The sequence below is a fragment of the Leptonychotes weddellii genome, chromosome 13 (genome assembly GCF_054177405.1).
Source record: "Leptonychotes weddellii isolate Sample4059 chromosome 13, ASM5417740v2, whole genome shotgun sequence".
In the NCBI taxonomy this organism is placed as follows: domain Eukaryota; kingdom Metazoa; phylum Chordata; class Mammalia; order Carnivora; family Phocidae; genus Leptonychotes; species Leptonychotes weddellii.
The window spans coordinates 43,416,075-43,428,120 of NC_138381.1; the positions used below are offsets into that span (position 1 = coordinate 43,416,075).

A 12,046-nucleotide genomic window follows, 5' to 3' on the forward strand; every position below is an offset into this window, starting at 1 on the left:
CCACCCCCCACCACTCCAGCAACCCTCAGTTTGTTTCCTGAGATTAAGAGTCTCTTATGGTTTGTCTCCCTCTCTGGTTTCATCTTGTTTCATTTTTTCCTCCCTTCCCCTATGGTCCTCTGTCTTGTTTCTCAAATTCCTCATATCAGTGAGATCATATGATACTTGTCTTTCCCTAATTGACTTATTTCGCTTAGCATAATACCCTCTAGTTCCAAGATGGTACATTTCATGTCGTGTGTACTTTATCATAATAAAAAATAATAATAATAGGGGTGCCTGGGTGGTTCAGTCGTTAAGCGTCTGCCTTCGGCTCCGGTCATGATCCCAGGGTCCTGGGATCGAGCCCCTCATCGGGCTCCCTGCTTGGCGGGAAGCCTGCTTCTCCCTCTCCCACTCCCCCTGCTTGTGTTCCCTCTCTGGCTGTCTCTCTCTCTGTCAAATAAATAAAATCTAAATAATAATAATAATATCTTTGCCAGTAAACTATTTTTGACTATTTTTAACTCTTGACAAACAGGTATGGGTGTCTGCATCATGACAGGCTGAGCTGGAGGAATGCAAATATTAATGTAACAGGCTTCACGATTAGAGAATTAAAACTGATGTTTGGTTTTTAATATAATTATTATTATTTCAGAAATAACCACAGAAACAATGATCCAAACTACCTTCCCCCTTTCCGGTTGGAAGCATCACTCACCTGCCCTAGATCCAAGGTGACATTGACTTTGTTGTACTGTGTGCCCGAGGAGAGAGGAGGACTTTGCCACCATCGCTCGGATCCATCAACTGCGTTGGTGACTGGATGTGCTTTCCTGGGGTCCTCAGAATTGCAATAGTCACAGAACTGGCCCTGGAGAAGGAAAAAAAAAAAGCTCTTTTTTTATTTTCAAGTAATTTTTCCTATCAATTTAGTAAAGAGCTAACTGAAACAAGAGACCACTTTACACAGCTTAGAGATGTCAGCTGTTGACATTGATCATAATGTATTCTGAAGACAGTAGTAAGGCTTTTTCTTTTTCACTTAATCTTAAACCGTATCACCTGTTTATACCTCTGTTTATAATGTTTCTAGGACACATATCATATTTATCTTCCATGTGTAACAGCTATGTTTTCCTCGTCCTATATGACATTTTAAGAAGAACCTGTTGTACCTGAGATGCAAAGATGTTTTCCTTCAGCAAATCCTTTTTACTCTTTACGTTTTCCTCTGCAATTTCCGGGTCAGGCACTAGGATACAAAGAGAATCCCCATCCGCGGTCCCAGTGGAGGCGATAAGGAGACAAATAACAGTAAGGAAAGCGGGATACGGCAAGAGTATAGAGGCCCAGGTCTCAGGTGATAGGTATGCCCCGGGCTCAGGAAACAGGGTGCAAGAGGTGGGATTAAGTCGCCGGTGAGGATGGACAGGGCTCTGGTAACTATCAGTGACCAGCAAACAGGGAAGGGGTTCCAGGGGAGGCACGGGCATGAGCAAAGGCACGGAGGCCAGTTGGTCCAGTTTAACAACAGCGTAAGTAATCGAAAACCAGGCTTGAAAGGTAAGTGGGGAGATCATGTCTTGGCTGAGGATACCAAAGTGAGAAGTTGAGAGTTAACCCCATAGATAAATGAGAATCCATTTTCACCTGGAGTGATATCTATTTGGTATCATCATCTTTACTAAATTCTGATGCTACTGATATCATCTCATCTTCTTACTGAATTATTCTTCTTGGTAGGCAAATTCTTTATTGTTTTGTTTTGTTTGTGATGCAGAATTTTACAGCCATTACTGCCTCAAAAGCCTTACCTATATATTGATTACATTTTAACTGGGTCAAAAGATCATGCTTAACCAGCCGTGGGCTTCACACACTGAACTGCTTTGCTCCCCAGTTAAATTACCTCAGAGCATCAGCACCATCTAGGAGGGCATTTAAAGAAGCAAACTTATAGCCACAGTCTTCCCAGGAGTGTTCTGTGACACGATGGTAGATCTGTCCCTGGCAAGCCTCTTGAAAGTTAACTAAGTGTTCAAAGATAAATTTGATCCTGGTGTGTAACCAAATGTGAAAACCAAATGTTTTCGTCGAGTGTGTAACTGAGGAGTCTCTCGTACGTGGAGACATATTATGTACAACTTTATCTCTTGACCTTCTGTAAAGAGACTTATGTAACTCAGAAGCCGCACATTGGGCTAAGCAGCCCCCTGAGTTCCTGAGATCAGAGACCATGCTTGTGTCCTGCTTGTCATCACACTTCAGCCAGCACATTGCCTCACACCACCTAGAAGCCCAATAAAAGAATGATCCCATCAGCAATTCTTTAAAAAAAAAGGGGGGGGTTCTTTCTATAAAAATTTTACCATAATAAAGTGCAATAACTAAGACATCTAAACATTTGTGGATTTTTTTCCTTTCAATGATCTTTATTTTTCCCATTCTTTCCCAGAGGGAATTTTACCAATTTAATTATTTGATAAGGGAATTATATTATTGCTCCTCCAAGGTTAGAAGATTTACATGTAGTTAGAAGCAAATCTCTTCCAAGGATGTGGCTGCTTATGATCTACATTTATCTCCATCTCCATAATGAAGATATAAGGAATAGAAATGTTGCTTTTTGTGTTGTTTCAGTGATTCTCAATTTTCAAATAATTACATTAACAAATAAAGTGAGGATTTACAGAGCACAGATTATGCACCGGGCACCATGTACTTCACATTTGCACCCTAAGGCCATCACCTCTATTTTACAGCTGAGGAAACACAGTGAATAAGTAATTTTCCCAAGAATCACCCAACTGTAAATAGTAAGAACCAAGACCCAAGCCTGGGGCCCCAGAAATAGTATGTCAACCACCACCTTGTAACTCTCCTCCCCATCTAGCAGCTACTATCTACTCCAGTTTATTAGACATTGTGGATAGTCAGTAACATACATTCTTCCCTGCCGTTGGTCTAAGAAGAAGAGGTCCCGTGGTGCCCTATAGTGCAATACCCCGTTCACCAGAACCAGGTGCTGCAGGGATGTCTCCTACGGGGGGCTACATGCAGCCTCCTGTTGCGGCTGAACCGCGTCTGTCTTCAGTCCAGTCAGCTGCAATGGCCCGCTTTGCCTGTTGGGGGCATGCCGGGCAGGGCTTGGTCCCTGTGCTGGTAGGAGGCCTATCTGGGGATGCTGCAGGCTCCTAGGTGGGCAGTGTCAGCCGTCAGACCAGATGTCTGCTGTCAGTCCATCTGCCGGGATTGCCATCACACCGAACTGCAGGACATGCTTCCTGTGATGTCCCCTGAGAGGTTTTTGTTGGTGGGCAGCGCACGCAGTCACACCAGCTGCCTGCCCCCGTCTGTCTGTGAGGCCGTAGTCACACTGATGACCAGGGTGCTCTCTCTCTGCTGCTAGTTATAAGGAGCGGCTGCTGGGACTGCAGATGCATTGGTGTGTGTGGTTATCTTCCCCCCTCCCCAGGGCAGGAGTCACTTTGGAGTGGTGCTGGTCCCTGCTCAGGTTGTTTGCAGGGTATGTCAGGGCAGAAGTGGCTTTGGAGGGACACACGCCAAATGGGGTGGTGTGGATGGGACACATCTGCAGGGGAACACAAGGGTGGGGCACATGGTGTTAGCAAGATAAGTGGAGAGGGTTCCCACTGGTTCCCAAAAGTGCCTGGCTATCTAGACTGGGAGGGGAGGGGGTGAAGAGAAATGTCACCACCAGCACCCTGTCAGAATGGTTAGACTCAAAAAGACTAGAAATCCAAGTGTTGGCGAGGATGTGGAGAAAAAGGGACCCTCATGCACCGTTGGTGGGTATGCAAATTGGTGTAGCCACTTTGGAAAACAGTATGGAGGTTCCTCAAGAAATTAAAAATAGGATTATCATATGATTCAGTAATTCCACTACTGGGTATCTATCCAAAGAAAAAAACCCCACTAATGTGAAAAGATATATGCACCCCTGAGCTTATTACAGCATTATTTACAATAGCCAAGATATGGAAGCCACTCAAATGTCCATCAATAGATGAATGGATAAAGAAGATGTGGTATGTATATACAATGGAATGTTTCTCAGCCACAAAGAAGAACAAGATCTTGTCATTTGCAACAACATGGACGGACCTACAGGGTATTATGCTAAGTGAAATATGTCAGACAGAGAAAGACAAATACCATATGATTTCACTCATATAGGGAATTTAAGAAACAAAATTAATTAAAAGAATTTCTAAAATCTAAACAAATGAAATGACTGTTTTCTTGGGTAGGAAATATAAAAAACTTATCAATTCTCCCCCAAAGTTGATCTATAAAGTCAATACAAGTCCAATAAAAATCTCGGGCGCCTGGGTGGCTCAGTTGGTTAAGCGACTGCCTTCGGCTCAGGTCATGGTCCCGGAGTCCTGGGATCAAGTCCCACATCGGGCTCCCCGCTCAGCGGGGAGCCTGCTTCTCCCTCTGACCCTCTCCCCTCTCATGCTGTTTCTCTCTCTCAAATAAATAAATAAATAAATAAAATCTTTAAAAAAAAAAAAGTCCAATAAAAATCTCAATAGAGATTCTCTTGGAGCACGATAATTCTAAAAGTTATATGGACTAGTAAAGAACCAAGAAAAGCCAGGATATTGCTGAACAGGAAGACCAGGAAGGATGAAACTTGCCCTTCAAGGTATCAGGGCCTATTATGAAGCTGTCATAATTAAAACAGAGCAAGATGAGAGAAACAGCCCTACAGGACAGAAAAGAGCCCCAAACAGACCCACGCATTTTGGAAACCTTAGTATATAACAGAGGTGGTACATCAGGTCAGTGGGAAAAGCTAATCCATATCCAATAGAAAACAAAAAATCAAATTCCTACTCAAGCCACAGACAAAAATCAGCTTCAGATGAATTAAGGACTTAATGTCAGAAATAAACTTTAAAACCAATTAGTGCAAAATATCAGGGAATATCTTTTAGAATGTGGAGCAAGGAAAGATTTCTTAAACAAGAAAGCATTGGTTACAAAAGAAGAGATAGATCAAAATTAAGAATGTTGGTTCACCTTAGGGGCACGTGGGTGGCTCAGTTGGTTAAGTGTTCGACTCCTGATTTTGGCTCAGCTCATGATCTCAGGGTTGTGAGATCGAGCCCCACATTGGGCTCCATGCTGGGCTTGGAGCCTGCTTAAGATTCTCTCTCTCCCTCTGCCCCTCCCCCACCCACTCTCTCACACATTCTCTCTCTCTGATATAAAATAAAATAATATAAAATTTTAAAATAATAAAAATTTAAAAAAAAGAATATTGGTTCACCTTAAAGAAGTAGAAAGAAAAGTTACAAACTGGAAGATATTCACAGCATACAAGTGGCAGACAGTGTCTCATGATGGCTGCCATCAATTCCTTCTCCATGTGTGTGTCCACCACCTCACTTATCAAGAAGTGGAGGCTATTCTCCCTGGAGGTTATTCTCTCCTCTTGAATCCAGACTGGCTTTATTATTTGCAGAAGTATCATTCTGGAGTTTTTGAGCAGAGGCTTTAAAAGGACTGGCAGAGTCTGCTTCTTGCAAGCCAGCCTCCAGGTAAAAAGTCCAGCTACCCCCAAATCACTATGCTATGAGAAAGCCCATGCTAACCAAATGGTGTGGATGCATGGAAGAGCACCGAGACACCAGACACATTAGTGAAGCCTTCTTGGATCCCCAGTCCTACATAGGCACCTACTGAGTACAACTGAGTTATTCCAGCTGACACCACATGGGGCAGAAGAACCACCCAGCTGAGCCCAATCAGCCCAAGTTTTGGGGTGTTGTTACATAAGAATCAATACCTAAACAAAGAACATAAGATCAACAAAGAATTCTCGTCAGAAATACATACCAAACTTCTGCAGATCAATAAGGAAAGTATAAACAGATCAACAGAAAAAAGGGTGAAAGTAGGAATGGGCATTTTACAGAAGAGGAAACACATACATCCATAAACATTCAAAGAAATGTTCACTCTCACCATCATTAGTGATCAGGGTAGACCACAGTGTAATACTCTTTTATATCCATTCAAAAGGCCCAAGTTCAAAATTTGAGGATAACTAGCACTGGAAAGGATGTGGTAGGAGTATGAATTGGTGTAGAGACTTTGGAAGCTATTTTGGCATTATCTTATAACTTTGAAAATTCACATTTCCTATGACCCAGTAATTCTACCTTCAAGCTCATAACCCATAAACTCTTACACAACTTGATGACATCATGTTCAAGAATATTCATAGACGCACTGTTCACAAGAGCAAAATCCTGGGAATAACCTAATGACCCAGCCCCATCAATGTGAATGAATCATGGCAGTATATTCCCGCAATGGATGAATAAATGACCAAAATGAATAAATGAATATATTTTACAACATGAAAGAATATGGATGAATCTTAGCAATATAACAAATGGGGGGAGCATGATATAAAGTTAAGAGCAATCAAAATGAGAAACACTTTTTAGGAAGATAGACAGATATAATAAAACTATATAAAAAGGAAAGCAAAGGGGGGCGCCTGGGTGGCTCAGTCGTTGAGCGTCTGCCTTCAGCTCAGGTCATGATCCCAGGGTCCTGGGTTCGAGCCCCACATCGGGCTCCCTGCTCAGCGGGAAGCCTGCTTCTCCCTCTCCCACTCCCCCTGCTTGTGTTCCCTCTCTCGCTGTGCCTCTCTCTGTCAAATAAATAAATAAAAATCTTTAAAAAAAAAAAAGGAAAGCAAAGGAAAGATTAATAAAGGATTCAGGATGATGGCTACTCCAGACTGTGAGAAACAGAGGGATGGGAAGTGAGGAAACCATATGGTTAGACATAAGTTATTATCAAGGTCCTAATCTGGTTTTGGTGGCAAGTACATGGGGGCTTGTTATATTATTTAAAATCCATCCATCCACACATACATTAAAGCAGACGATGCAAGGACCAATGATAAAAGCATGTCATAAACTGAGGGTTGTGAATAATCCATAATCCAACTCTGCATCTGAGGTCCAGTATTTTAAAAATAGCCATAAATAAATAAAACAGGACCAAAACTGAGAGAAGTCAGAGAAGAGGAGGACAGAGAGAACAGAGGATTCTTTCACGCTTGTGTTCGATTATTCACCCATCCGTGCGACAAACCTGTGCTGGTCACCTACTCTGTATTCCAGACAGAGATGAGAATACTAAAAGACAAGGACAAGGGACTTATCTTGGAAATAAGGACAAGGGACGCATGCTCTGAATTGTGTCAAGACTATTATTAGCCTAGCCATATGAGAGATAGCAAATATAACAGAAGGGGCTAGAAGGAAAGGGGACAGAACTGTTCAAATAAATAACAAGACAGAGTTTAGATCTAAGGTTGGAAGGCCCTGGAAGATAAGCCAATGTTTCAGAGACCCACGAAAGAACCTATGCTTTTTCAGAAGGATGGAAAAAAGTCTCTCCTAGTTCCTAACATTGTTGATGATTCTCCTTAACTGAAAATCTCTCATATATAATGCTTCCCATCTCAATCCACAGTATAAAACTGTATTGTTCTAAGAAACTAGAGGTTGATTACAGCAGTGCTCCCTAATATAATTTTATTGTGTGAACCCTCATTCATTTATTCAACTTCTTAGAATTGCTTACAATGTGTAGAGCACTAATTTGGATTCGGAGATAAAAACAAGCAAACAAACACTAAGAGTTGGCCCCTGGCCCTAAAGAAATGTAGCAAGAGAGAAGAGAAGTAGCTCAAACACCACATAATACCAAAAGGTGCTGGAATCAAGCTAGCCCGGGGATATTTAAACCCAGGAGAGGCATGCCATGCTTTACTTTGCTTAATCTTCACGACACTCTCAGGCTTATATCAAGGTATTCAAAACTTAAAGGCGAAGAAGGGAAGGCTCAGAGAGGTGAAGTGCCTCACCTCAAACCTCACAGCCAGGACGGGCCGGAACCAGGACCCGTGTGTGGTCTGGTGATGTTTCTCCCAGCCAGAACGCCTTCCATCCTGATCCAGCTGCAAGCTCCATCAAAGAGCTCCGTCCTACACTTGGATGGAAGGTGAGGCCACACTGAAACAGCACTTACGTAACTTTCCACACACCTGCCCATGACCTGGGAAAGAGACCCAGCTCGGGAAAGCACCCTGTCTGATGGACGCGTGGATGCACGCCCTCATGGCAGGCTCAGAAAACCCAGCAACGGCAGCCTCGAACCACACTCGGCTGCCAACAGCCCCATGATGTATTAGCACATTCATGCCACCCTGAACCTTCCTCCCAGCCATCACTCGCCAAGGTTCCTGAGGCCATGTGCCTTAAAGGCACTGTCTCAAGTGCCCCAACCCAAGCCAGCTGGAGCCCTGATGTGGAGAACATTCTGGAGTGCACCCATTCCAGACTTAAGATTGCTCCTTCCCAGACCTTGTTCAGAACATCGTCCCTTCTGAGAGGCCCACAAGCACATCAGCATGGTCACCAATGATTAAGACAGGCAGTTCTGCCCGTTTCCTGCAGACCTGTACATCTGACAGATGGGTGAAGGGCCATTACACAGCCCAGGAGAGGGCCCAGCTCTACGGGGCCCCCAACAGATTTCACCCCACGGTGGGCAGAGCACGCATCTTTAGCGTGCGGGGCTCCTGGACGCAAGGACTGGAGAGATCCATAGGACTCAAGCTTGATTCCAGGTATTTTTTTTTAAGGCAAATTAGAAAATGTCTGCAAAATTTACATTTATTACTAGAAAATTGTGTCCCAAGCCAAATTCTGGGGAGTTTTTTGCTTTTAACTCATATCAAAGAGATACATTTTGGAGTAAAATCTTGGGGTTTAAATCCTACTTGGATGGATAGATAGATACATAGATAGATAGATAGATAACCTTTATATATTGGTTGACTTATTTAGATTCCCTTTAGGTCCTTTTTCCCTTTGTTAAAATGGGCTAATCCTCCAATTGTATGTAGTGGCTGTGAAAATTCAATGAGATCATCATCCATAAATGGAGCCCTGATGTGGAGAACATTTGACCCCCGGGTTGTTTGTTTAAAATGCAGATTTCAGGTCCTGAATCCCTATATCAAGGCTGTGTCTCTGGTGGGGGGAAGAATCGGAATTTTTAGCAAGCCCCTCAGCTGATTCTTCCGGCCCCTGCAGTCGGGGACCACAGAGGCAGCAGTGACAGGCACAGGCGGAGTGTGCTGCTAGAGACCCATCTTGCAGCCGCAGTCACAGAAGAAGCTACATTGATGGTGGTGATGACAAAAGGAAACATCCACCCGCCAGACAGAGCACCTTGCACTTGGCACATGGTGACTGGACTTTCATGATAAATCTATTAAGATGAGTTAAATCATTTGGCCCTTTTACAGATAAGGAGACAGAGGCTCAAAGAGGTTGAGCAGCTTGCCTAAGTGGTGTAGCCAAGACAGGAAACCCGGGAGGGATGCTGGGGGGTGGGAGGTGGGGGCGGGAAGGAGGAGTCCGGGGGGAGGGGCAGTAGCTGTCCTGCAGCAGCAAGAAGCCACGAATCTGTGGGCACCTCAGAGATTTGGCCTTGGCTAGAGAAACGTGTCCCGCTGGCTCACGCCTGCCTGTGAGTCAGGTCTGACCAGGTAAAGGAAGATGCTTCTCTCTACCCCCAGACAACTGAGAATTGTGTTTTTTCTATATTGGCAGTGTTTCACTGTATTCCCTCTTTTACTCTCCTAGGAATTATTTTACACATTCTCGATGCTCCTCAAACCTCCTCCTTCCTCTTCCCTTCTCCGGATGAATTCGCTGAATTCGCTCATCTTCCTAATCCACAAACCTCCCTGCATGTGTGCCCACACACCTGCCTTGTCTCCCATGGCTGTGGAGAAGCTGTCTGTTCTCCAATGTTCCCCTGCCTGCCCCCCTCCTCCCCACACGCTGAATCTGCCCCTCCTGCCTGCTCAAGGGCTTTACGTCTGCAATTTCACCCCCTAAACACACACACTCTCCTGCATCTCTACATAGCCCTCTACTGGATCACTCCCAGCAGGAGACAAACAGCCCTCCACTTTCCCCTCACTCACTCCCCTTGACCCACACTGATGCTCTTGCTGTTCCTCATTGACGCCAAGCACGTCCTGCCTGAGGGTCTTTGCACTTGCTCTTCCCTCTCCCAAGAATATGCTTTTCCCAGACTTAAGTCCCTTTTCCAAGAGGCCTTCCCTGTCCTCTCCAACAAAAGCCGTGCTGCACTCTGCCATCTCTTTCTACCGTCTTTGCTTTCTCTTCTTCTGAGCAGGAAGCACTTATTTGCTGGTTTTGCTGTCTATCATCCTTATTGCATTGCAAGTGCCTTGAGTGCAGGGACTTGCTCACCACCTAGAACACAAGGTTCTGGCTCATGGTAGGCACTTAATATTTGTTCACTTAGTTAAGAAATAAAAATGGCATAAACTATTTTGTTACTCACTTCAGGAAATATACTAGAAAGTGATAAACGAGTTAATTAGTGATAAGGAGGAGCAGTAATCCCAAACTATGGCCCTCTCTCCCCAGAGGGAAAAGGTGTGTGTGTGTGTGATTTTAACTTTTATGTCAGAAGCTAAACTCCTGATGTTCAAGAACAACAGGAAATTGCGGACTTACACTCTTGTCACTGAACACATTAGAAAGTACAGTGTAGGGGCGCCTGGGTGGCTCAGTCGGTTGGGCTTCTGCCTTTCGGCTCAGGTCCTGATCTCGGGGTCCTGGGATCGAGCCCAGTGTCAGGCTCCCTGCTCAGCGGGGAGTCTGCTTCTCCCTCTGCCTCTCACTCTTGCTCTCTCTCTCAAATAATAAATAAAATCTTAAAAAAAAAAAAAGCACAGTGTAACTAAATCTAGACCACCTTTTTCTCCTCTAATGGAAATCTACTTGTTCCACCCATCAGGGCGCCCAGAGCCCATTCCCAGCTCCTAACCTCTAACCACTTATCTGCTCTGGCCAGGAAGCACCACTCATGCTCAACTCAGCTCTCCCATCTTTAGATGGTGCCTCTCCCATTTCAGAGATTCCTCAGGTACCAACCTTCCTTGCTTATCTTCCCATTGTGGCCAAATCAGAGAGCAAAGAAAGAAAATGATGGTCATTCTACTGGCCACAACAGGCTTCTTGCTGATTTCCTTCCATTCAAAAGAGGTTTCACCAGAACTATGTCTCCCTCTCCTAATCCACATTTGGCCTCTTTATCAAGGCCTTGATATTTCTACTTCCCCAACCACTTTTAATTAGAGTTACCATTTATTAAACACTAACTGTGTCCCAGGTGCATATGGTTTACTTCATGTAATCCTCAGAATAACCTTGTGAACTAAATGGTATTATATCCCCATTTTACAGAAGATGACACCAAGGCTCACAGAGGTAACATAACTCATTCAGGATCACATCCTGAGGAAGAGATGCTTTCAAAGCAAGCTCTATTAATTCCAAAGCCCATGCTCTTAATTCTGACACCATACAATCTATTTTTGGGGATTCCAGGACCAACTGGTTCCTTCTTGAAAGAACCCAAGAAGCATAGACGGCGGGGGAGGGGCCTCCGTCAGCCGATTCTGGCAAGTGATAGAGCCGTGGAGCACAAAATCGGAACTTTTAGAAGTCTGCTCCGCTGAGGGACGTCACTCCGGTGGCTAAGTGGGGGGTGGAACCCTCGTGGGACAGTGTGGTCTCAGGACCCTCGGGGTCACAGAAAGACCGGGGGTGCCTGAGTGCGGCAGAGCTCCCAGGTATCGGAGCAGGGAAGCAGGCTGCAGAGACGGAGCCCAGGCGCAGGCTCTCAGCTCGGGGTTGCCATAAACCGTGATCCGTGGCACAGTCGGGCCACTGCTCCTCTAGCAGGGACCCAACAAGTGGCAGATCCGGGGAGATTCCCCTTCCTCCCCCAGGGAGGAGCGGCGCGGGAGCGCACTGCAGGGATCTGCTGGGTTTGGAGACTCCACACAGGGTCGGGTGCCAGAGATAGAAACGCGCGGTCACAGGCCGGGCGAGCACGGAGTGCAGCCGGAGACCGGGGAGACGGGAGTGACTGGCGGCTTTTCTCTGGGGGC

At 45.0% G+C, this 12,046-nt stretch overlaps 1 protein-coding gene across 1 annotated transcript in view; it reads right to left on the reverse strand.

Annotated features, from left to right (window-relative positions):
• The window catches only part of LAMA3 (laminin subunit alpha 3), a 250,592-nt gene that overhangs the window by 221,542 nt on the left and 17,004 nt on the right, over positions 1 to 12,046 (reverse strand). Inside the window, exon 2 of the mRNA XM_081802541.1 lies at positions 704 to 856. Coding sequence (XP_081658667.1) covers positions 704 to 856 — 153 coding nt within the window. The remainder of the gene's footprint in view (positions 1 to 703; positions 857 to 12,046) is intronic.